Genomic DNA, 25,832 nt, shown 5'->3' on the forward strand with positions numbered 1-25,832 from the left:
GGCTAACACGGTGAAACCCCGTCTCTACTAAAAAATACAAAAAAATTAGCCGGGCGTGTTGGTGGGCGCCTGTGGTCCCAGCTACTCGGGAGGCTGAGGCAGGAGAATGGCGTGAATCCAGGAGGTGGAGGTTGCGGTGAGCCGAGATCGTGCCACCGCACTCCAGCCTGGGGGACAGAGAAAGACTCCGTCTCAAAAAAAAAAAAAAGAAAATGGGCAAAACACTATGAACAGGCTATTTAAAGAAGGGGATTTCCAAATAAACTAAAAAAGAGATGTGCAAACTCATTTGTAGTTGGAGAACAATGAGCTACCACATTACGCCCATGAGATGGGCAAATCCTAGAAGCCTGGACAATCTCCAGAGGTGGCAGTGGGCACTGGGGGCACAGGAATCCTCATATGTGAGTAACTAGGGACATTCATTGCACCGAGTGACTTGAAGGACTTGGTAGAGTTAGGAATATGCAGACCCTAGTCAGGCACAGTGGCCCATGCTGTAACCCAGCACTTTGAGAGGCTTAGGAAGGAGAATTGCTTGAGCCCAGGAGCTTGAGACCAGCCCAGACAACATAGTGAGGCCCTATCTCTACAAAAAATTTTTAAAAATAAGCAAGATGTGATGGTGCACACCTGTAGTCTCAGCTACCCAGGAGGCTAAGGCAAGAGGATCACCTGAGTGCAGGAAGTTGAAGCTGTTGTGAGCCATGATGGCTACTGTCACTGAGTGACAAAAAAAAGAGGAATATGCAGACCCAAGCAATTCTGCTCCTGGGACCTATGCCAAGGGCAGTCTCAGTGTCTCGTTCTCATTCAACGTTGTAAGAAAATGTGTACAAGAACATTTATAGTAGAGTCTTTGTGCTGTGTGTATGTGGGAGCAGGAGATGGATCTGGGTGTGCACTGGTTACTTTTGCTGTGTAACAAACCAACCCTTAGTGTCATAAAGCAGCAACATCTCATTATGCCCATAGATTCCATGGGTCGGTAGTTATGAAAGGATGGCTTCTTTTGGCCCCATAATGTGTGGGGCCACAGCTGGGATGACCCCGATGGCTAGGGTCTGGAATCATCTGGAAGCTTCATCACTCATACGTCTGGTGCCTGGCTTGAGATTATTTGAAGACTGGGCTTAGTTGGAGCTGTTGGCTTGAGCACCCACATGTGCAAATCACAAAGCCCAAATCACAAGGAGCAGAGTTCTCCATGTGATTTGGGCTTCCTCACAGCATGGCAGCTAAGTTCCAAGCAGTAATTATTCCAAAAGAACCAGGCAATAGCCTTTTATAACTAATCTTGGAAGTCACCTAGCATCCAGCTAACCTTGAAAGACACAGAGCAAGTGGATGTATGCTAGAGGTAGTCGCAAACTCACCCAGATTCAGCTTCAAGGAAAGAGGATGTAGATCCCACCTCTCAGTGGAGTTAAAGAACTTGCAACAATGTTTAACAACCATGCAGCCCCACTCAGCAGGTGAAATTACCAGCAAGATAGGGAACCGGGATCAATCTTAGACACGTTACTGCTGAGTGCTAAAAAAAAAAAAAAAAAAAAAACCACACACACAAAAACCATGAGAAACAAAAAGAGATAGATCATAGAAAACAAGTTATGCAAATTTAGCCTAGATGCCCCCAAACAGCAGTGCACATTTTGCAAGAACACATGAAAATAAAAGGACAGCCATCACAAAATGAAAAGTGAAAAGGAATGGGAGAGGGGGATGAAGATAAAACGGCATTTTTAAGACGTGGAGGCAGGCGGAGTTGACAGCTCCTTGGATGTAAACGTGTTGAAAGGCACACTTGCCATCACTCTCCAGACACACAGGAGATAAATTGATTTTGTGTTGAGGATGTGCTGATCTGGTTTCCCTGGCAACACTGCTGGTGGGGCTGAAAAGAGAGGAGCAGAAAGACGATGGAGGGGAGATGGGAGATGAGTCTGCAGTGCACTTAACTCCCATGATTCAATTGTAACTTGCTGGAGAAACACACACACGCACACACATGCACACACACACGCACACACACACGCCTGGCTGAAAAACATTTTTTTTCTATTTTGGGCCCTAGGGAACATTGTGTTATATTCTCTAGTATGTATATTCTCCAACCATTTGGTCTCAGGACCTCTCAAATTATTAAGAATTATCAAGGACCCTAAAGAGCATTTGTTTATGTGGGTTATATGTGTCGATATTTACTCTGTTAGGAATCTCTCCTGATAAATTAAAAGAATATGGTATTTATTAACCCTTTCAAAAATAGTGAGCCATGATTGAGCCACTGCACTCCACCTGGGTGACAGAGTAAGACCCTGTCTCAAAAAAAAGAGCAAAAAGAACAGACCCTGAGCCGCAGGCCCTGTGCACATGAGATCTAACGGTGACCAGCCAAGTAGGGACATCTGGATCCCGAAAATGTCCTGCCTAGTGACAAACATGTTACACACTCACGTAGATAACATATATTATTTAAATAGGATTTTTTTTTTTGAGACAGGGTCTCACTCTGTCTCCCAGGCTGGCGTGCAGTGGCACAATCATGGTTCGATGCAGCCTCGAACCTCCCAGGTTCAAGCAATCCCCCTACCTCAGCCTCCCCAGCAGCTGGTATTACAGGCATGGGCCACCACAACTGACTAATTTTTTGTATTTTTTGTAGAGATGGGGTCTCCTTACGTTGTCCAGGCTGGTCTCGAACTCCTGGGCTCAGGCAATCCTGCCTTGGCCTCCCAAAGTACTGGGATTAGAGGTGTGAGCCACTTTGCCTGGTCCTAAAAATAGTATATTTCCCAAAACAAAACAAAGTTAGTGAGAAGAGTGGCACTGTGGCATTGTGGTGTGTTTCAACTCACTTTCATATCTGGCTCAACAATCCTTGACCTACTTCCTGGTTCAGTCAGCTACAATATGGCACGGCATGTGGCCTCTGGAAAATTCCACTGAACACTGGTAAGAGAGTAAGAGTGAAAAGACAAATAATGGTTTAGTAGTATGAAAATGGTTTTTATCTCATGGATGCCCTGGAATGCCCTTGCAACCCTTAGAGGTCGCCAGACCACACTTTGAGAACCCTTGCTCTGGCCGGGCGCGGTGGTTCACGCCTGTAATCCCAGCACTTTGGGAGGCTGAGGCGGGTGGATCACGAGGTCAGGAGATGGAGACCATCCTGGCTAACACAGTGAAACCCCATCTCTACTAAAAAAAAAAAAAAACAAAAAATTAGCTGGGAGTGGTTGGCAGGCGCCTGTAGTCCCAGCTACTTGGGAGGCTGAGGCAGGAGAATGGCGTGAACCCAGGAGGCAGAGCTTGCAGTGAGCCGAGATTGCACCACTGCACTCCAGCCTGGGCGACAGAGCGAGACTGAGAGAGAGAGAGAACCCTTGCTCCAATAGTGCCAATTCCAGTTAAGCAGATTCACTTGTATTTTTCTCAAACACAAAATGAGGGGGAGAAGAATTTTGAACAACTTTTTTTTTTTTTTTTTTTTTTTTTTTTTTGAGACAGAGTCTCTCACTCTGTCACCCAGGCGGGAGTGCAGTGGCGCGATCTCTCCTGGGTTCAAGCGATCCTCCCACCTCAGTCTCCTGAGTTGCTGGGACTCCAAGTGCATGCCATAAGGCCCAGCTAATTTTTGTATTTTTAGTAGAGACAGGGTTTCACCGTGTTGTCCAGGCTGGTCTTGAACTCCTGACCTCATGTGATCCACCCACCTCGGTCTCCCAAAGTGCCGGGATTACAGGCGTGAGCCACCACACCCGGCCTTGAACATTTTACACCCTTTCTTCCAGCTGTTTCCATTGGAACCTTAGAGGCAGTGGCTTGGTGAGTCATAGGCTCATCTCTGCCTAAGAAGAGATCATGATTCCAGGGGAAATGCCCAGGGCGGGACTGGGCAGGACATGTTGGGGCTCCTGATGTCCCTGCCTGGCTGGTCCCTGTAAGATCTTCTGTGCACAGGGCTTGGGGTTCATAGTCTATCCTTTTTTTTTTTTTTTTTTGAGACAGGGTCTTACTCTGTCATCCAGGCTGGAGTGCAGTGGCTCAGTCATGGCTCACTGCAGCCTCGACCTGGCAGGCTCAAGCAATCCTCCTACCTCGGCCTCCTGAGTAGCTGGGATTACAGGCACCCGCCAACATGACCAGCTAATTTTTTTTCTTTTTTTGCGACAGAGTCTCGCTCTGTCACCCAGGCTGGAGTGCAGTGGTGCAATCTCGGCTCACTGCAAGCTCCATCTCCCAGGTTCACGCCATTCTCCTGCCTTAGCCTCCCAAGTAGCTGGGACTACAGGTGCCCACCACCACACCCGGCTAATTTTTTGTATTTTTAGTAGAGACGGGATTTCACCGTGTTAGCCCGTATGGTCTCAATCTCCTGACTTCGTGATCCACCTGCTTCAGCCTCCCAAAGTGCTGGGATTACAGGCGTGAGCCACCACGCCTGGCCATGACCAGCTAATTTTGGTATTTTTGGTAGAGATGGGGTTTCACCATGTTGAGCAGGCTGGTCTTGAACTCCTGGCCTCAAGTGATCTGCCTGTCTTAGCCTCCCAAAGTGCTGGGATTATAGGTGTGAGCCACCACACACAGCCCAACATATGAATTTTATTTTTTTATTTTATATTTTATTTTATTTTATTTATTTATTTAATTTTATTTTATTTAGAGACAGAGTCATGCTCTGTCACCCAGGCTGGAGTTCAGTGGCACAATCTCAGCTCACTGCAACCTCTGCCTTCTGGGTTCAAGCGATTCTCCTGCCTCAGCCTCTTGAATAGCTGGGATTCCAGCCACTCACCATCACAACTGGCTAATTTTTGTATTTTTAGTAGAGACGGGGTTTCACCATGTTGACCAGGCTGGTCTCGAACTCCTGACCTCAAGCAATCCACCTGCCTCAGCCTCCCGGAATGATGGGATTACACACATGAGCCACCACACCCAGGCTCCAACATATGAATTTTAAAGAGACATAATTCAGCCTCTGTACCTTTGGGTCCTCTTATAAACCAGATGCTCTCCTGGGGAGTCCCCTCTGCATTCCAGCGTGCCACCCCATCCTGTCCCACAGTGAGAATGAAATCTTCGTCCCAGTAACACTCAGGGCCAGGCACTGTTCCAACACACACACACACACACACACACACACACACACCCCTCTTAAATGCTCACAACCTCACGATAAACTGGGGCCACAGAGCCATGAGGAGAAAAAAAGTGACTTGCTTGGTTATTGGGCAAGTGTAAAAAACTAACCTGGATGGCACTTTGATCTTGGACTTCCAGACTCTGGAACTGGGAGAAAATAGATTTCTGTTATCTAAGCCACCCAGCCTGTGACACTGTTGAAAAATCAGTCTACAATGATCTGGGTCCAGAACCTAACTCCATTTTAGCACTTACAGCGCCTTTGTGGGAAGTAGGAAAGACTGTTGCTCCACGTTGACTATTGCTAAAAGCATCCCTTCAGCCCCTCAAATGACTCAACATAGAGTTACCATATGCCCCGGGATTCCTCTCCTGAAAGTGTCTACCCAAGAGAAATGAAAACATATGTCTACATAGAAATTTGCACACAGCATATTCATCACGTTCCTATGTTCATAGCATATTCATGATAGCCAAAAAGTGCAAACGACCCAAATGTCCATCAACTGATGAATGGATAAAGAAAAATTGATTTATCCATTCCATGGAACATTGCTCAGCCATAAAAAGAATGGAGTCTGGGTGCGGTGGCTCACACCTGAAATCCCAGCACTTTAGGAGACCGAGATGGGCAGATCACCTGAGGTCAGGAGTTTGAGACCAGCCTGGCCAACATGGTGAAACCCTGTCTCTACTAAAAATACAAAATTAACTGAGTGTGGCGGTGGGTGCCTGTAATCCCAGCTACTCGGGAGGCTGAGGCAGGAGAACTCGGAGAACTCCTTGAACTCAGGAGGCGGAGGTTGCAGTGAGCTGAGATTGCGCCACTGCACTCCAGCCTGGGTGACAGAGCGAGACTCTGACTCTAAATAAATGGAACAGAGCATTGGATGACACTTGCCACACAACACTGAACAAATGATGCTGAGTGAAAGAAGCCAGACACAAAGGAACAACGTATTGTATGACTCCATTGACACGAAATGTCCAGAACGGGGAAGTCCACAGAGACAGAAAGCAGATGAGTGGTTGCCAGGGGCTGGGGGGATATTAGAGGGTTGGAGGGTGATGGCTAAGCAGTGTGGGATTTCTTTTTGAGGTGATGAAAATGTTTTAAAATCAATCGTGGTGTTGGTCACGCAACTCTGAATGAACTAACAGCCATTGAGTTGTGCACTTTAAATGGGTGGGTTATATGGTATATGAGTCTTCATTTTTACAAGAATTTCATCCATGGTTATCCACAACAACTTAGAAAAGTGTCAGCTTCGTCTTGCATGATGGCTCACGCCTGCAATCCCTGCACTTTGGGAGGCCAAGGAAGGAGGACCACTTGAACCCAGGAGTTTGAGACCAGCCTGGGCAACATAGCAAGTCCTGATCTCTACAAAAAAATAAAATTAGCCAGGCATGGTGGTGTGCTGTAGTTCCAGCTACTCTGGAGGCTGAGGTGGGAGAGGTGCTTGAGCCAGGAGTTCAAGACTGCAGTGAGCCATCGTCATGCCACTGCACTCTAGCCTGGGAGACAGAGCAAGACTGACTCTAAAATACACACACACAGAGACACACCCGCACGAAAAGTGCAAGCTTCCTGTTTCTCTTTTTGTTGTGTTTTCCAACCTTGCAGTTATAAATAACAGTTGTGCTGAGTGTAGTCACACACAGACACACTCTCTCTCTCCCTAATTAATTCTTGCAAACAAATTCCCAGTGGCCCTGTGTGGCTGCCGAGCCCTTGAAATACGGCTACTCCAAAGGGACTCATTATGAAAAGAGAGTGTCTGGTAGCCCATTAATAATTGTTTTACATTGACAACATGTGCAAATGACAACACTTTGTATGTTTCACGATAAATAATATATATTATTTATTTTCTTTTTTCTTTTTCCTTTTTTTTTTTTTTTTTTTTTGAGGTAGGGTCACCCTCTGGCCCAAGCTGGAGTGCAGTGTAGCATGATCATCTCTCACTTCAGCCTTGATCTCCTGGGCTTCCTGGAGAAGCCTCTTACCTCAGCTTCCTGAGTGTTGGGGACTACAGATGTGTGTCACTAAGCCTGGCTAAGTTTTGTATTTTTTGTAGAGGCGAGGTTTTGCCATGTTGGCCAGGCTGGTCTCAAACTCCTGGGCTCAAGTGATCCACCAGCCTCGGCCTCCCAAAGTGCTGGGATTACAGGTGTGAGCCGCTGCGCCTGCCAAAATCTATTCTTAAAATTCACTTTTCTTGCTTCTTTTTTATTTATTGAAGGTGGCCCCCTAGAAAATTTTGCATTTTTTGTAGAGATAGGTTTTCACCATGTTGCCCAGGCTGGTCTCGAACTTCTAACCTTAAGTGATCCACCCGCTTCAGCCTCTGAAAGTGCTGGGATTACAGGATTACATGGTGAGCCACCATATTTCTTCTTCTTTTTTTAAATCAATAGATGCAGAAAAAGAAGCTCGTTTTTTTTTTTTCTTTTCTTTTTTTTTTTGAGACAGCGTCTTGCTGTGTCTCCCAGGCTGGAGTGCAGTGGCACAATCTCGGCTTGATGCAACCTCTGCCTCCCGGGTTCATGCGATTCTCCTGCCTCAGCCTCCGAGTAGCTGGGATTACAGGCGTGCGCTACCATGCCCAGCCTAGATTGGAGATTCGAATGTCAAAAATGACACTTTGTAATCCCAGCACTTTGGGAGGCTGAGGTGGGTGGATCATCTGAGGTCAGTGTTGGCTGGCTGCAACTAGAAATTTTAACATTACACACGCGATTCGAATTTGGGGCTGGCATTCTATTCCTGCCGGACAACGCTGCTCTGGAGAAAAGAGTCATATCACATCCATCTGTGGATCAGGAGATCAGAGGAGGAAAAAGTGGGGGAAAATAGGAGTGAGTAAGTGGTTTGCCCAGTTGCCATGGTAACCTTGCAATTAAACTCTCCTTAAACATAAAAAAGTCCAAACACAAAAGTAGAGGGTTGGGCCTGGTGGCAAAAACAAAAAACTCGAGGTGCTTGGTTTCCTATTTATTTGTTTATTAACAGATGCTTTGGGCTGAGCACGGTGGCTCATGCCTGTAATCCCAGCACTTTGGGAGGCTGACGCCGGCAGATCACCCGAGGTCAGGAGTTCCAGATCAGCCTGGCCAACATGGTGAAAACCCGTCTACTAAAAATATAAAACTAGGCCGGGCGCGGTGGCTCACACCTGTAATCCCAGCACTTTCGGAGGCCGAGGCGGGTGGATCACGAGGTCGGGAGTTTGAGATCAGCTTGCCCAACATAGTGAAACCCCGTCTCTACTAAAAATACAAAAAATTAGCTGGACATGGTGGCGGGCATCTGTAATCCCAGGTACTTGGGAGGCTGAGGCTGGAGAATGGCTTGAAGCCGGGAGGCGGAGGTTGCAGTGAACCAAGATCATGCCACTGCACTCCAGCCTGGGTGACAGTGCGAGACTCTGTCTCAAAAAAACAAACAAACAAAAAACTAGCCGGGCATGGTGGCGCCTGCCTGTAGTCCCAGCTACTCAGGAGGCTGAGGCAGGACAATGGCTTTAACCAAGGTGGTGGAGGTTGCAGTGAGCCGAGATTGCTCCATTGCACTCCAGCCCGGGTGACAGAGCAAGACTCCATCTCAGAAACAAACCAACAAAACAGATGCTTTTATAATGGTAAGTTCTCAATAAATACTTCTCTTAGCCATCTTTCATGGAGCACCAGCTGTGGGCCAGCCGCTCTTCTAAATGCTTTCCTGGATTATTCCCTTTAATCCTCATGAGAACCGTTTGAGGCCAGGCATGATGGCTCACCATATAATCCTGTAATCCCAGCACTTTCAGAGGCTGAGGTGGGCAGATCACTTGAGGTTAGGAGTTCGAGACCAGCCTGGGTAAGATGGTGAAAACCTCTCTCTACAAAAAATACAAAAACTTGCCAGACATGATTGTGTATGCCTGTAATCCCAGCTACTTGGGAGGCCTGTCATCCTTGCTACTCAGGAGGCTGAGGCAGGAGAATCGCTTGAACATGGGAGGCGGAAGTCGCAGTGAACCAAGATTGTGCCATTGCACTCCAGCCTGGGTGATAGAGCAAGACTCCATCTCCAAAACAACAACAAAAAAACAAAACCCTTTGAGGTAGGGATGATGATTGAGATATAAACCTACCACCTGGGCTACAGAGCCAGATTCATATAGAGTAGGGGACAGCCTCATGGCCAACAAGGGACAGAGAGGCAAATGCATGTTTACAGTAGCTATGACTGATGTTCACACGCCCCAGTCTGCTGTCCCAGTCAAGGCAAATGCTTTCTTGCAAAATTCATGCCTGGTCTCACAATCATACATATGCTCAAAGCGTGTGCAAAACCACAGGATTTATTGTGCATGCATAGTTCAGAATACAGGAACGTGTATGGGAGTGAGGGCCGGTCCCATTGAGTGGGGCCTGTACCCTGCAAGTGAGGCCCATATACGCTGAATGGTGTCTTGTTCACAGGTGGGGCCTGGGCCCCCCTATTTGATACTGAGACCTGTTTACTGTGAACGAGGCCAGTATCCCGAGTAAGTCCTGGTCCTACGCTGCAAGGCCAGTGCCCTTTGATTTAGGCCTATATATTCCTGAATTCCACCTGGCCACTGGAAGGGGGAATTGTAATCCCCAGTGATGCCCGTACCGTCTGGAAGGAGGCCTCTATCCCCTGAATGAGGTCGGGTCTCTTTAAGTGATTTCTGGCTCTCTGTGGTTTCGGCATTGTTTTTTGCTGGTTAATGAAAGTGGTGCTTCCAGGCCCCAAGTCCTTCTCATCGAGACCTTTAAGAAAAGCGTCTCAGGCCACAGCGACGCAGACTCCAGCTCAAGGCTGCACCGTTGCCATGGAGACGGTTGGGCGGGGGGCAGGGGAGGGTGTGCGGCTCCGTCTGCGCAGGCGCACGCCCGAGCAGCCGCGTCGCAGCGGAACTGCTGAGATTCAGGCCCAGGGTGCGCGCTCAGACGCGGCGCGAGCGCCAGGCAAGCGGCGGCTGCTACCTCCCACGCCCCTCCAGGTGCACTCGGCGCCGCCCCCCTGCACCTGGCCGCGGTGCCGAGTCACTCAGGCCTGTGTCAGGGAGAGAGGGAGGGAGCTGCCCTGGAAAGCAGACACGTAAGCCCCCTGCGGATCTTCAGACAGCTCTGGAGAGGGGTCCCGGGGGAAGGTCACTGCGTCCAGCCGGCCAGCAGGCAGCTAGAGCCCCCGATCCCGGAGCCCCACTCCAGCCTTGCCACATTCACCGGAACCGGGACTCTAAGCCTGCAGGTGGCTTTCCAGGGTTGCACTGACACCGTGCGCTGCAGCCCACCCCTATCTCGGGCTCCCTGCTGCCCCAAGATCAGCGCCAAGGGGGCGGCACCATGGCCATGAGCATTTTGCAGGACTGGTGCCGGAGCCTGGACGTGGACGCGTACAGGGCCCTGCTGGTCACCGGCATCCCGGAGGGCCTGGAGCAGGCGGACGTCGAAGCCGTCCTGCAGCCGACCCTCCTGCCCCTGGGCACGTTCAGGTTGCGACACATGAAGGGCTTGATGAACGAGAAGGCCCAGGCCGCCCTGGTGGAGTTTGTGGAGGACGTCAATCACGCTGCCATTCCCAGGGAGATCCCAGGCAAGGATGGGGTCTGGAGGGTTCTGTGGAAGGACCGTGCGCAGGACACGAGGGTCCTGAGGCAAATGAGACGCCTGCTGCTGGATGACGGGCCCACGCAGGCCGCGGAGGCTGGGACCCCCGGGGAGGCGCCCACCCCTCCCACTTCGGAGACCCAGGCCCAGGATTCTGGGGAGGTGACAGGGCAGGCTGGCTCGCTTCTTGGGGCAGCCAGGAACACAAGGAGGGGCCGTCGGGGTCGCAGAAACAGAACCAGACGCAACAGGTTGACCCAGAAGGGCAAGAAGAGAAGCCGAGGAGGGCGGCCGTCTGCTCCCGCGAGGAGTGAGGCCGAGGACTCCTCCGACGACAGCCTGGGCATCGTGATCGAGGAGATCGACCAGGGCGACCTGAGCGGAGAAGAGGACCAGAGCGCGCTGTACGCCACGCTCCAGGCGGCTGCCAGGGAGCTGGTTAGGCAGTGGGCGCCCTGCAACTCCGAGGGGGAAGAAGACGGTCCCCGCGAGTTCTTGGCTCTGGTCACTGTCACCGACAAAGCGAAGAAAGAAGAGGCAGAGAAGGAGCCAGCTGGGGCCGAATCCATCCGCTTGAACACCAAAGAAGACAAAAACGGCATCCCCGACTTAGTGGCCCTGCTGGCTGTGAGAGACACCCCGGACGAGGAGTCGGTGGACAGCGACGCTTCGGAGAGCGACTCGCAGGAAAGTGGGGACCAAGAAACAGAGGAGTTGGATAATCCTGAGTTCGTGGCCATTGTGGCCTATACCGACCCGTCGGACCCCTGGGCCCGGGAGGAGATGTTGAAAATCGCTTCTGTTATCGAGTCGCTGGGCTGGAGCGACGAGAAAGACAAGCGAGACGCCCTCCGACAGGTCTTGTCCGTCATGTCCAAGGACACTAACGGGACCCGCGTGAAGGTGGAGGAGGCGGGCCGCGAGGTGGACGCCGTGGTCCTGCGCAAGGCCGGGGACGACGGGGACCTCCGGGAGTGCATCTCCACCTTGGCGCAGCCAGATCTCCCTCCCCAGGCGAAGAAGGCTGGGCGTGGCCTCTTCCGGGGCTGGAGCGAGCACGGTGAGGACGAAGGGGGCCTTCTGGAGCTGGTGGCGCTCCTGGCTGCCCAGGACATGGCGGAGGTGATGAAGGAGGAAAAAGAAAACGCCTGGGAAGGCGGGAAGTACAAATATCCCAAAGGCAAACTGGGGGAGGTATTGGCGCTCCTGGCCGCCCGGGAGAACATGGGGTCCAACGAGGGGTCGGAGGAGGCTTCGGACGAACAGTCCGAGGAGGAGTCGGAGGACACCGAGAGCGAGGCTTCGGAGCAGGAGGACAGGGCATCCAGGAAGCCCCGGGCCAAGAGGGCACGCACGGCCCCCCGGGGCCTGACTCCAGCCGGCGCGCCCCCCACCGCGTCCGGGGCCCGCAAAACCCGCGCGGGCGGCCGAGGCCGAGGCCGGGGCGTCACTCCCGAGAAGAAAGCTGGGAGCCGGGCCTCGGCCCAGGACGACGCCGCGGGAAGCAGGAAGAAGAAGGGGAGCGCGGGCGCCGCGGCCCATGCCAGGGCAGGCGAGGCCAAGGGCCAGGCGCCCACTGGATCCAAGGCCGCGCGCGGGAAGAAGGCCCGTCGGGGCCGGAGGCTGCCCCCTAAATGCCGCTAGTGGCCCCCCCAGGAAGCCGCCCAGGCTGCGAGCAGGCCCCGCAGGGCGCCCGCCCGCGTGTGGCCCCCGCCCTCCCCTCCCCTCTTTCTGTCCTCCGCAGACGCAATCTCCTCGCTTCACAGCGCGCCCGGGCCGCGTTTTGCCAGCGTCACGTTCCCCTCTCTTGCCCTTGCAGGCCGGGGGCGCCAGCGATCCCGACGGAGGAAGCCCGGATGGGAGGAGGAAAGAGAAGTGGGCGCCCGAGGCAGCCGCTCAGGGCCGAGATGGGGACGCGCCGAGTGGACCAGGATTGGGGGCCGGGTCGCCCCCGGAGGGGGTGTGTGTGGACCCCGGGCACCTGCAGAGGCGAGCAGGGCTCTTCGTGGCGCTCTCGGGGCCTGCGCCTGGCAGGTGCTGTCGGCCGCTGTCGCCCCTACCCCAGTCTGACTGGGCCCTGGGTCTGTGGTGGAGGCTCAGTCACCAGCCGCGCAGCGCGTGTCAGGGCGCAACTCTCAGCCAGGGGACACCCCAGCTCCCAACCAGGGGAAGAGATGATTCCAGAAAGGAAAGTCTGAGAGATAGAAGGCGGTTCGGAAGGGGAGGAGGAGGAAAGGGGAGAGGAACGGTGGGAGAGGGGCAAGAGGAGGAGGAGGGGGAGCAGAAGGAAGACACATGCCAGCCCTGCCCACTGGGGCGCCCCTGATACAAAGGAACCAGCCCCAGGCCAAGGCCACCTGCCCCTGACCACAAGTTGAATTTGTCACTCAGACTGCAGTGCTTCCCAACATTCTAATTATTTGCAGAGGTGTTCAATTTGGGGTAATTCACGTAAAATCCAGTTTTGGTTCTTCTGGGTTGAGTGGGCCCTGGTCCCTCCCGTAGGTTGTGGCTCCCCTGGGTCCCCCCTCTCCAGTGGAGCTGACCCACCGCTCAGTGCTGGCCTTGCAGCCCTTACTAGAAGCCTTGAAAGTCCCTGGGTTCACCCCCTGAGTGAATTAAAGGCCAGAGGGGCCCCTGAAGGGCACTGTTAGGGACAGAGGCTCGCCTGGGCAGTGCAGAAGCTGGCCGCGTGTCCCTCCTTACAGGAGATGAAATGACCTGGGGAGGATACCCCAGCCCTGCCCTGGACGTTCCAGAGTAGGCGGGCCTGTGCTGTGAGGCTTCACCACCTGCTGTCCCAAGCACGCTTGAGTTGTGTGTGAGTCTGTGCTGTGCCGTGCCGTATGCTTCAGCTCCTGCAACCCCTGCTGAGCTTGATTTTTCCCTAAATATCAGTCTCCACAGGACCCCACCTTCGTTCATGCGTTCTTGTCCCTGGGGCAATGTGTGTGCTTCCTCGTCCCAATTTCCATTCCCTGGCAGTGAGGAGCCCATCGTGCCAGGGGGCCCTGCCCCACTTGTCCCTGGGAAGGAATAGGGGGGCTTGGGTGTGACCTCACAGCTCAACCAGACTGTCCCAGTCCCATGTCAGGGACACCCAGATGCAGAAGCTGACTGAGACCTGCTGCAGGGCGTGCGTGCTCCTCTCTGCTTGGAGGCTGTCCCTGGACAGTGAACCACCCACTGAGGGCCAGGCCGGGTGCACCTTGAACTGGGCACAGTAGCCTGCGGTGTTGCTTGTGGGTGGGGAGGGCCCCAGGTGTGCTTCTCCCGTAGCAGTCCTAGGCTTCTCTCCCTGTGCACTGTGTCACCTGGATCCTCCAGTAAAGTGAAATTCAGCACTGTGCTCTCTCTGTGCTCTGGGCAATGGGGCAGGGGGTTGTGGGAGCGTGGGCCACAGTTGTCCACGGTCTTGACTGTGGTTTGCCCAGAATACCTGGGAACTGTCCTGTCACTGGTTTACATACACTGTCCTTTGCTGCTTCAGGATCCCTGCCTGGCTAGCCCTACCCCCCAGCATCATCTCACCTCTTGCAGATCTGAGCCAGCTTCCACTCCCACCCTTGATGCCTCCCCACTTCCAGCTTCACTCCTCAGCCTCAGCTCCGAAGCCCCTGGACACCCATGGAGACCCTGCCCAGCCAATCCCCACCCTAGCTTCCACCCAGATACACTCTGCCAGGCCACAGCTGCAGGCACCCTCCCCCCAGCCTCCACCCCTCGCCTGTGCCTGGACCTCAGACTCAGCCTTCCATCCTACCTGAGTTTTCTGCCTCCCTCCATCCTGCGTTCTCCCACTATACATGGCAGCCAGAGATGTCCTCTCAGAAGTCACACCTGGGGTCTGATTGCATCCCTCGCCTCCCCAAATCCCCCAAGGGCTCCTTCCTGTGCCGTCACATCTGCAGTTCTTATGACTGTCTAGACACGCTTTGTTCAACTAGGTAATCACATGGGATAAATTGGATTTACATGTAATTAAGATTAAATAAAAATACACATCCATGTCCTCAGTCTTCCCAGCCACGTCACAAGTGCTCAAGAGCCACACGTGGCCAGTGGCTACCGCATTGCACAGCGCTGGTGCAGGACGTGGCCACCATTGCACGCAGCTCTCCCGCACAGCTCAGGTCTACACACGCTACCCCCATCTCACCCTCTGCCTTGCTTCCCACTGCCCTCTCTGTGTCTCCTGTGGCTTCAGCCACCCAGGTCTCCAAGACACACCAGGCATATTCCTGCCTCAGGGCCTTTGCACTGCTCTTCCTGCAGCCTGGAGTGCCCTTCCTTGGGCTATAGACGTGGCTCCAACCTTCACGTCATTCAGACCTTTCTTCAAATGCCACGTTCCTAGGGAGGGCTTCCCTGACCACCTATAAAAATGTAACCCTTTGTGGCTAGCCAGGCACGGTGGCTCATGCCTGTAATCCCAGCACTTTGGGAGGCCAAGGAGGGTGGATCACGAGGGCAGGAGTTCAAGACCAGCCTGGCCAAGATGGTGAAACCCCGTCTCTACTAAAAATATAAAAATTAGCCTGGTGTGGTGGTGCACACCTGTAATCCCAGCTACTTGGGAGGCTGAGTCAGAAGAATCGCTTGAACCTGGGAGGCAGAGGCTGCAGTGAGCTGAGATTGCGCCGCTGCACTCCAGCCTGGGTGACAGAGCAAGACTCCGTTTCAAAAAAAAAAAAAAAAAAAAGTAACCCTTTCTGCACTTCCTCCCTTTATTTTTCAGAGCTATGACTGCCCCCTGGCACACTCATTTGTTTCTCAGTAGCTCCCTGACTGTACTTGTCAGGGAGGTTAATAGAGGAAATTGGTGACTGGGGTATTGCAATCAGGAAGTGCAAAAACAGGGAGGTCCTTTTGTCCCAATATTAGCAGTGCAGGGAGCTGCTCCCTCCCGAGGGCTGGAGGAGCCACTTGGGAAATGCTGGTGATGGAGCCCGGGTGTAGGACTGCCAAGTTCCACGCACGGGGCCGGCTTGCTTGAGGAGGGACCCGGGAGCCCCTGGTTCACCGCAGTGACCGCCAGCTGCTGCTGCCACCACGGCCTGAGCATTCCCCCAAATGGCGTCCCTTTCCTCCTGCTTTCAAACTCCCCGCAGAGCCCCGTGGGCTCGCAGTAGCAGCAGCCCCTGCAGAGGACCCTGAGAGATGGCTGTGGGGACCTACGCGGCATGGGGGCAGGTGGGCGTGGCGGGGAGAGGCGCCGCAGGGCGGCTCAGGGCCAGCTCCGTAGGGAAAATTGTGGCTTGGCCTTTCCCCTTCGTGTCCCCAGCCCCAGCACCGTGCCTGGCACGCGGCGGCTGCTGTTATTTGTTGAATGACTGACGGTCGGAATGAACCACGCGGACTGGGTGAGTCAGATCCCAGATACGCCTGGTGGGGAATGTGCTGGAAAGGAACATTGTTTTCATTCCCTCATTCCTGGAGGGAGTGCTCCCGAGGGGATGGGGAGGAGCGTTTGGGGTCGAAGGAGCAGCCGCGTAAAGGCCTTGAGGTCCTGCAGGGAAGGGTCCCGGTGCAGAGACCAGCACAGGCTGCAGCAGCCGGGTCTGTCCCGCGCGTGGAGCCTCTGGCGACTGGTGGAGCGGAGCGCGGCTGCCCCCTCCTGGGAGAGAAGGCGACGGTCTGGGAGGAGCCCTCAGCGCCGTCCGCGCAGTCCATGAGATTTATCCAGGGCAGGCGCGTCCCCGGCTTTGTTCTAGGTGCAGGAAACAGGACCCTCCCGCAGGGAGCATGCGGTGGGAAGGCTGGGGTTACGATCCCTAGATAAGGACGAAATCCATGCATTAGTGGGTGAGACCTGCTGGGGGACAAAAGTTTGGCAAGCAGGGGCCCGAGGAGGGCCGGGGCAGGAGAGGGTTTGCAGTCGTCATAAACGGGGTGGCCTGGGAAGCCCTCACTGAGAAGGTGACAAGTGTAGTGGCGCGATCACGGCTCACTGCAGCCTCGAATTCCTGGGCTCAAGCGATCCTCCCACTTCAGCCTCCCTCTAGAGTAGCTGGGACCACAGGCACGCGCCACCAAGCCTAGCTACTTTTTGTATTTTTTATAGAGACGGGGTCTCTGAATGTTGCAAAGACCCGAAGGAGGTGCGGCCGGCGGACGCCTGGGGGAAAGTCCATGACCGTGGTGTAGGAAGAGCCAGGGCAAAAGCCCCAAGCCAAGGGTATGACTATAGGGGGTTATTAGCGTGTAATTACTGTCCCTCCCATGCCAGGCTAAGTGCTGGTGGAGTGGAGGCAGTGACGCCAAAGAAGGCCGCCTGCCTCCATGGTGGTCGCTGTCTGGCTGGATTTTCACCTGAGGCAGCAAATGAGCATGAAGAGGTCGCTGGAGTAGGGCGTGCAGACTGGGGCCTCGTTAAGAGTTGGGGAGCCATGGGGGGGATTTGAGCAGGAGAGGGAGAGGTTTGTGCTTTAGGTCTGCCGTGTGCAGGGTGCAAGGCTGGAGCAGGAGGAGGCTGGGGCGGGAACCTAGGGGACAGGCCTAAGGCTGGACTGGCGCAGGGTGGTGGGGATGGCAGGAAGAGGGTGAAGAGTTTTCAGGAGCCTGATTTCAGCTGACCAGGTGACTGGAGGGCTGAGGTTGTGTGTGTGTGTGTTTGTGTCTCTGTGTGGATCTGGGGGTGGACACATTCGAATGTATATGTCTGTGAGTCTTTATTTGGCTCTGTAGAGAGGAGGGCAGGATGAAGATGGGAAGAGGATGAAGGCAGATGTTCACCCTCATTTCCCAGATAGAGAAACCCAGGCTCAGAGAGGCAAGGAAGGGAGCTGGAACCCACGTTTGTCTTACTCTACGGCTCCCTGGAATAATCGGCCCACCCGGCCCCAGGGGAGGCACGGAATGGTCCTCCCCCGAGGATGAGGCCAAGGTGTCCTGGGGTCCAGACCCCAGACCCTCCCTCACGTCTTCCCTCTCCCCCCTCCCCCCGCCACCTCCCCACCGCGAAGAATCCCGGGGTCCAGACCCTTTCCCCTAGAGGCTGAACTTGTCTTGGCCCCTCGGCCTGCTTAAGCGGGAGATGAGCGATCCCCAAACTCTGGGAGTGTGGCCACGTCCTAGAACTGCAAGAAGGAAAGAGGGGCCGCAGACGACGACCCTTCCCGTTGCCCCAGCAACCTACGACTCCAGAGCAGGGGAAGAATCCGCGCGAGTTGCGGTGCCCGCTGATTCCACCAGGAGGCACCCCAGTTCCGCCGTTTAAAATCGTGGTGCCACGGCGCTTCCCCAGCGCCTTAAAGGGACAACCCTCCCTGGTCTTTGAACGCCAGGCTGGGGAAAGCGGACTTTCCTGCAGGACAGCCGTTCTTAAAGTCAGGTCCTGGACCTGCGTCAACGTCTCCTGGGAACTAGATACACATTCTCGGGCCCACCCTAGACCTACAGAACCCCTTTGGGGGTGAGGCCCAGCAAGCTGCATTTTCGAAGGACCCCCAGGTGCCTGCGATGCGGGACTAGTTTGAGAACCACAGCTATGGGGTCTGATGGTCTCTAGGACCCCTAGGGTCGCGGTTGTGAGCCCCGGCTGCCCATTGCTTGGAATCACCGGGGAGCTTTAGGGACTGTTGCTGCCCCAGCCGTGCCCCGAACCATTCAGAGATTCCGAGAGCGGCTCCCGAGATGTGCAGGCTGGACGTGGGCTCTGGGTCATTCCAGGGGCAGCCGGGGTGGGCACCGCTGCCCTGGGGTCCCTGTCAGGGCTGAGGTGTGCAGTGAGGAGCTGGCCGCCGCTGATACGTAGCAGAAATAAGACGAGATGACCTCACAAACACATCACACCCTCTTCAGTCCCCTGGGCAGTGCTGGGAGGAAAGCTCTGCTATGATCCCCATTTCCCATGAGGATGTGGAGGCACTGAGAGGTCAAGTAATCAGCCCAAGGTCACACAGCTTGCAAGGGGCAGTGCTGGGGGAGTCAGGCAGCGGGGCTCCAAACCCCTCCTCCCATCTCTAACCGTTTCCTCTTCTCTTGTCACACCCAGTGAGCCTGGGAGGGGGACCCAGAAAGCCCCCCTTCCCCCACCCCTATCTCAGGGTAGCATCTCTCCCCTTCATGTCTGTGTTCTGGAATCACCTGTGGCCTCTCATTTTTCTCTTTAGTGACAGTGAGGGGTGGCTGGACTGGTCCAGATGAAGGTTGATTTGGAGTCAAATCTGGTTTTCTGGGGCGTTTGAAACCATACCCCAGAGGCATCAACCGGCTACCTCAAGGGAACTGGCTCTGCAGGCTCCATTTGAAACCCCCTTGATTTGAAAATATTGATGCCTGTGTTAGCATCTCATCTCAAGTTACCCAAGGGCTCCTTGCACCCCTGGGGCCTCACTGGATGTCACACTGAAGAAGCTGGGGATGGAGCGCAGAAAATATTATGTCCACTCAAAGGGGAAACAGAGACTAGTGGGAGACAGATTTGCCCAAAGTGTCAGGGATACTCAGAGGGGGTGGGAGGATCAAAACCTTGTGTGTGATTGACATGTGTGTCTCTGAGTGTATGTGTGTGTGTACACTTAGGGGTGTGTATGTGAATCCATGTCTGAGTGTCCCAGTGTTCATACAGGTGTGTGCTCACCCCTCGGCCATTAGGGTGTGTATGGGTGTCGGTGTCTATGTGAGTGAATGTGCGAATGTGTGCATGAGTAGGTGTATATGTCTGCACATAGTGTGGGTGTCTGTATTGATCTGTGTTTGTACATAGGCTTGTATGCATGTGTGTGTCTAGACTGATGAGTCTTGGAGCATGGTGTTTAAAATTGTGGGTTTGGGAGTTTGTGAACACTTTTTTTGTGAGACAGAATTTTGCTCTTGTCGCCCAGGTTGGAGTGCAATGGTGCAATCTCAGCTCACTGCAACCTCCGCCTCCCAGGTTCAAGCAATTCCCCTGCCTCAGCCTCCTGAGTAGCTGGGATTACAAGTACCCACCATCACGCCTGGCTAATTGTTTATTTTTAATTTTTTTTGTTTACTTATTTATTTATTTTTGAGATGGAGTCTCGCTCTGTCGCCCAGGCTGGAGTGCAGTGGCACAATCTCGGCTCACTGCAAGCTCCGCCTCCCTGTTTCTTGCCATTCTTCTGCCTCAGCCTCCCGAGTATCTGGGACTACAGGCACCCGCCACCACGCCTGGCTAATTTTTTGTGTTTTTAGTAGAGATGGGGTTTCACCACGTTAGCCAGGATGGTCTCCATCTCCTGACCTCGTCATCCGCCCGCCTCAGCCTCCCAAAGTGCTGGGATTACAGGCGTGAGCCACCGCGCCCGGCCCAGTCTGCTTTTTAGAGAAGTCTCCTGGTTCATTAGAAAATGAAGATGTGTCAAAGCATTTCAGTCATACCACTGAACGGTGGTATAATTTAATCAGTGACATTTAGCAAATGATGGCTTTAATACACACAAAATGTAAAGCAACATAACCACCGTGGTGCACGAGATGACTTGGTTCATAAAGAGTGAGGATTTCTAGCACAACCACAGGCTGGCACGGGCTCAAGTTTTTTTTTTTGTTTGTTTGTTTGTTTGTTTGTTTGTTTTTGAGACGGAGTCTCGCTCTGTCGCCCAGGCTGGAGTGCAGTGGCATGATCTCGGCTCACTGCAAGCTCTGCCTCCCGGGTTCACGCCATTCTCCTGCCTCAGCCTCCTGAGTAGCTGGGACTACAGGCGTCCACCACCACGCCAGGCTAATTTTTTGTATTTTTAGTAGAGACGGGGTTTCACTGTGGTCTCGATCTCCTGACCTCATGATCCGCCCGCCTCCGCCTCCCGAAGTGCTGGGATTACAAGCGTGAGCCACCACACCCGGCCGGGCTCAAGTTTTAAGCATCAGGGTGGCTTCACTGTGTTGGTGAAGCAGCCCGGGCCCTGCAAATGCCCACAGATAGGAGAGTGGCCAAGTGAACCATGGTCCAACCACACACGGGTTCTTCTGCGGTCTTGAAAGGACAGACTGGAGAGTTTCCACTGGGACCTTTTGAGTGAACACAGTGAGATGCAAGAAAAGTTCATACACTATGACCCTTTCCCCTTTTTATTTGATAAAAAATAAAATACTCCCAATAACCTCTGTAAGTATCTGCAGAGGTGTCTGTATTAGGATTTATTATTATTATTATTTTGAGACAGAGTCTCATTCTGTTGCCCAGGCTGCAGTGCAGTGGCACGATCTCGGCTCACTGCAACCTCCGCCTCCTGGGTTCAAGGGATTCTCCTGCCTCTGCCCCACAAGTAGCTGGGATTACAGGTGTTCCCACCACCACACCCAGCTAATTTTTGTATTTTTAGTAGAGATGGAGTTTCATCGTGTTGGCCAGGCTGGCCTCAAACTCCTGACCTCAGGTATTCACCCATCTTGGCCTCCCAAAGTGCTGGGATCACAAATGTGAGCCACCGCACCTGGTTGTACCTTTCCTTTTCCTAGGACCCAGTCACTTGATCAACAGCCCAACCCAATTCAGCATGATCTCATCTTCATTGAGGTTCTGAGTGGACATGAACTTGGAGAGACACAATTCAACACAGCACAGCCCTGTTCTAGAAGCTGGGGGCACACCAGGGAGCAGAACAGATAGAAAATCCCCACCCACAGAGCTGATGGTCTGTTGAGAAGACACGGACAATAAACGGGGTAAAGAAACAAGCTATCTATTGTGTCAACCTGAAAAAAAGACATCAGAGAAAAATATCTTCTGGTAGCAGGAATGTATTCAGGATTAAGCACAAAGGATTGTAATCCAGGATGCAGGGCTATGGCAGGCCACAGATGTGTCTGAGGAGGGGGGACAAAGGGAGGCTTTTCTTGGCCAAAAAGAGAAGCTCACATAAGCTGCTTGAAAGCACAGTTTATTGATTTTAGAGGCTCAAAACCAGAGTTGGCGTGATTGGTGGAGATGCTGTTACCAGGTAGGTGTTCTTTCTTTTCTTTTTTTTTTTGAGATGGAGTCTCACTCTGTCATCCAGGCTGGAGTGCAGTGGTGCGATCTTGGCCCACTGCAACGTCCGCCTCCCAGGTCCAAGCGATTTTCCTGCCTCAGCCTCCCAAAGAGCTAGGATTACCATCACCCACCACCACACCCGGCTGATTTTTGTGTGTGTGTTTTTTTTGTTTTTGTTTTTGTTTTATTTTGTTGAGATGGAGTCTCGCCCTGTCCCCCAGGCTGGAATGCAATGGTGTAATCTCGGCTCACTGAAACCTCCACCTCCTGGGTTCTAACGATTCTCCTGCCTCAGCCTCCCACGTAGCTGGGATTACAGGCACACACCACCATGCCTGGCTAATTTTTGTATTTTTAATAGAGACGGTGTTTCACCATGTTGGTCAGGCTGGTCTTGAATGCCTGACCTAAGGTGATCCACCCACCTCGGCCTCCCAAAGTGCTGGGATTATAGGCGTGAGCCACTGCGCCTGCTCCTTTTGTGTGTATTTTTAGTAGAGACGGGGTTTCGCCATGTTGGCCAGGCTGGTCTTGAACTCCTGACTTCAAGTGATCCGCCTGCCTCAACCTCCTTTGGAAAGTGCTGGGATCGCAGGCATGAGCCACTGCACCCAGCCACTTCCAGGTATTTTTAATGCATATAAAGTATATATGAATAGATGCCTTTTTTCCTTACTTTCTACACAAATAGTAGCATCCTATACATAATGATCCTTACTTTGCTTTTTTCATTTAACATTGTAGCTTGGACATCTTTATCAGCACATTGAGATCTTCCTCATGCTTTTTTTTTTTTTTAACAATTGTGTAGTATTACACTGTGTGAATGAACCATATTTGAAATCAGTCCCACTATTGGACATTCAGGTTATTCTCCATCTTTTCTCTTTTTTTTTTTGTTTTTTGTTTTTTTTTTTCTTTTGAGACGGAGTCTTGCTGTGTTGCCAGGTTAGAGTGCAGTGGTGCGATCTCAGCTCACTGCAACCTCTGCCTCCCAGGTTCTAGCAATTCTCCTGCCTCAGCCTCCTGAATAGCTGGAATTAACAGGCGCGTGCCACCATGCCCAGCTAAGTTTTGTATTTTTAGTAGAGATGGTGTTTCATCATGTTGGCCAGGCTGGTCTTGAACTCCTGACCTCAAGTGATCCTCCTGCCTCAGCCTCCCAAAGTGCTGAGATTACAGGCACGAGCCACCACGTCCGGCCTGAGTTGCTGTGTATAAAAGAAAGCAAGGAGGCTGGCAGCTCATCATGGTTTTAATAATATCTCTGATGATGAATGATATTGAGCATCTTTTTATGTGCTTTGAATGAACAGACATATTTTTAGAATCTAGCCTTAGTTTAAGTTTGTAACTATGTGAAATAAAGATATGAAACTCTTGCATCCCCCAACTAAAACATTTTCCTTAATTTTAATAGTGAATCTTTACATAGAGCCAACAAGGTGTCCCATTTTATAGGGGGCTGTTCCAAACACTTTGTATGAATGAACTCATTTCATCCTTAACAGCATCCTCACATGGATGACAATTATAGCTCACATTTATTGGATACTTGTGATGCACTGTTCTAAGACCTTTACTTGAATTAACTCCTTTAATCCTCACCTCTTTATGAGTTTGGTGCTAGTCTAATAATTACCATTTTATAGATGAGGAAACTGAGGCACAGAGAAGTTAATTAATTACTTGTCCAAAGCCACACCACCAGGAAGTGTTGACACCCAGGGAGTCTGACTGCTGATATGACATTCCTTTTTGTGTGTGTGTGTGAGTCAGGGTCTTGCTCTGTCATGCAGGCTGGAGTGCAGTGGTGCAATCACAGCTCACTGCAGCCTCGAACTCCTTAAAACCAATATTCTAACTTTAATAAACAAAACGTTCCACAGTGAAATGGTAATGATGTATGTGCAGCAAAATGATGGGTGATGTCCCCCCCCCATATTTATCAAGTTTTTCTACAGTAATCATACATCACTTTTGTGGTCAGATAAAGAATGTCTATGGCTGGGCTCGGTGGCTCACGCCTGTAATCCCAACACTCTGGGAGGCTGAGGCAGGGTGGATCACCTGAGGTCAGGAGTTCGAGACCAGCCTGGCTGACATGATGAAACCAAGTCTCTATTAAAAATACAAAAATTAGCCAGGTGTGGTGGCATGTGCCTGTAATCCCAGCTACTCAGGAGGCTGAGGCAGGAGAATCATTTGAACCCAGGAGGTGGAGGTTGCAGTGACCCGAGATCATGCCATTGCACTGCAGCCTGGGCAAGAAAGCGAGGCTCTGTTTCAAAAAAAAAAAAAAAAAAAAAAGTCTATATAAATGGTGCTGGGGAAAAAAACAAAACAAAAGCAAGTAGACTAAGTAGGGTGGGATGGACGTGGAGCATTTTAATGGAAATACTGGCTGTAGCCAAGGGGAGAGAAAAAGAGGAAAGATGTCCAAATGATTCATTTTTCTCTTCAACCTCTAATATAAAAACTTCTCCCCAGGCTGAGTGGGTGGCCCTGAAAGATGGCCTCATTCCTGCAGAAATCTTGTTTCAGTTGGAAAAAAATCTCTCTACTCTTGGATCATACGTTTCTGTTCCTAATTAGGGTGACCCCTCGGTCCTAATGTCCTACCTAACCTATTTCCTTGCATTTAGGGCTTAAATTTATGTAATCTTTTTTTCGTTTTGTTTTGTTTCGTTTTTGTTTTTTTGAGACAGAGTCTCACTCTGTCACTCAGGCTGGAGTGCAGTGGTGCAATCTCGGCTCACTGCAACCTCCGCCTTCTGGGTTCAAGTGTTTCTCCTGCCTCAGCCTCCCGAGTAGCTGGGATTACAAGCAGCCGCCACCACGCCCGGCTAATTTTGCATTTTCAGTAGAGATGAGGTTTCATCATGTTGGCCAGGCCTGTCTGTAAATGTATGTGATTCTTATTTCCTTTGTGTGACATCTTCCAAGCCCACAAGACAATATGATTCCTCCCATAACAAGAGACTATGATCTCTCCTCACATAACACAACGTAAACTCTTCATTACGTTTATTAAATTTGGCTTGCCAGTTGTTTTTGTCCTGTGTTACCTCTTTAAGTAGATATTTATAACTTTTGTCAAACATAAATATACATTTAGAATTCGAGAAATATGATACAAACCTTCTTTAAAAAAATAAAGAGACGCATTTGTTCTCTTTCTTTTCTTTGGCCAAGGATTTCAGACAAAAATCAGGAATCATCACCAGCCAAGACTGTGTTCGGACCATTTGACATCTTCCAGGCACCAGAAGAAATACGACCAACCTCCATAACAAATGAGAGAAACTTCACCTGACTGTGTTTTGTGCATTTGGTTTATGAGTCATTTTAAAAACGTGTACTTGTACTGCGTTCAGGTTTTCAGCCATAGAATATTCTAGAAAAAATAGTGATAACATTTATTTCACCACTATAACCCTGAATGTGTAGCTGTGTTTTTTTAAAAAAAATTTTTTTTACAATTGTAGAATATGTAACATGCCTCCAGAAACGTGCCCTAAACACAAACATGTAATTTGGCAAATAATTACATAGCAAGTCCTATGTTACTGTCATCTCATCTAGAAATCATCGTCCTCCCAGAAGCCCCTCATGTGCTCTGGCCATCTGAAATCCCTCCCTGCCCCAGGGATAAATAATATCCTGTTTTGTGATAAACGTCGCCTTTTCTATACACATGTATGCTTATTAACAAACTATGAATTTCTCCACACGGTAGATTTGATTATGTTTGAATCTTATATGAATGCAATCCTATTGGTGGATTGTTTTTGCTGTGTCTGTGTGTGTGTGTGTTTTAGAAAAAATACATTAAGAAAAGAAAAAGGACATGGGGCCTCTCTCTCGGTTTCCTGGCCACAATTCCTCTTGGAATGTTGTTCCCTCACTGTAGAGAGTGGAGACAGCTGCTGGCGTTTTTTCTGTCAGAAGGAAATTCAGGGCCTGCAGCTGTGGCTGTAACCCGACCACCCCCCCCCCCCCCCCCCCACCACCCCCACCCAGCTCAAAGGAGAACTCATCTTTTCTCCCGCCACATAATCCTAAGGTTTTATTGGTTATTTCCAGAGAGAGAGAGAGAGAGAGAGAACGG

At 51.7% G+C, this 25,832-nt stretch overlaps 2 protein-coding genes across 2 annotated transcripts in view; both read left to right on the plus strand.

The window, feature by feature from the left end:
• The window catches only part of LOC116478311 (uncharacterized), a gene marked incomplete at its 5' end in the record, with an annotated part of 109,677 nt that extends 84,278 nt beyond the window's left edge, over positions 1-25,399 (plus strand). Inside the window, one exon of the mRNA XM_058425746.1 lies at positions 24,917-25,399. The remainder of the gene's footprint in view (positions 1-24,916) is intronic.
• Positions 10,096-15,245, plus strand: PNMA8B (PNMA family member 8B). The gene has a single exon (XM_032169382.2). The coding sequence runs from the start codon at positions 10,519-10,521 to the stop codon at positions 12,424-12,426; it is 1,908 nt and encodes a 635-aa protein (XP_032025273.1). The 5' UTR covers positions 10,096-10,518; the 3' UTR covers positions 12,427-15,245.
• Positions 25,400-25,832: the final 433 nt, after the last annotated feature.

This window comes from Hylobates moloch, unplaced genomic scaffold (assembly GCF_009828535.3).
Source record: "Hylobates moloch isolate HMO894 unplaced genomic scaffold, HMol_V3 SCAFFOLD_12, whole genome shotgun sequence".
Classification (NCBI taxonomy): domain Eukaryota; kingdom Metazoa; phylum Chordata; class Mammalia; order Primates; family Hylobatidae; genus Hylobates; species Hylobates moloch.

Bases quoted from the DNA above. Each gene is read 5' to 3' on its own strand.
- PNMA8B (XM_032169382.2), top strand. From the start codon at position 10,519: ATGGCCATGAGCATTTTGCAGGACTGGTGCCGGAGCCTGGACGTGGAC.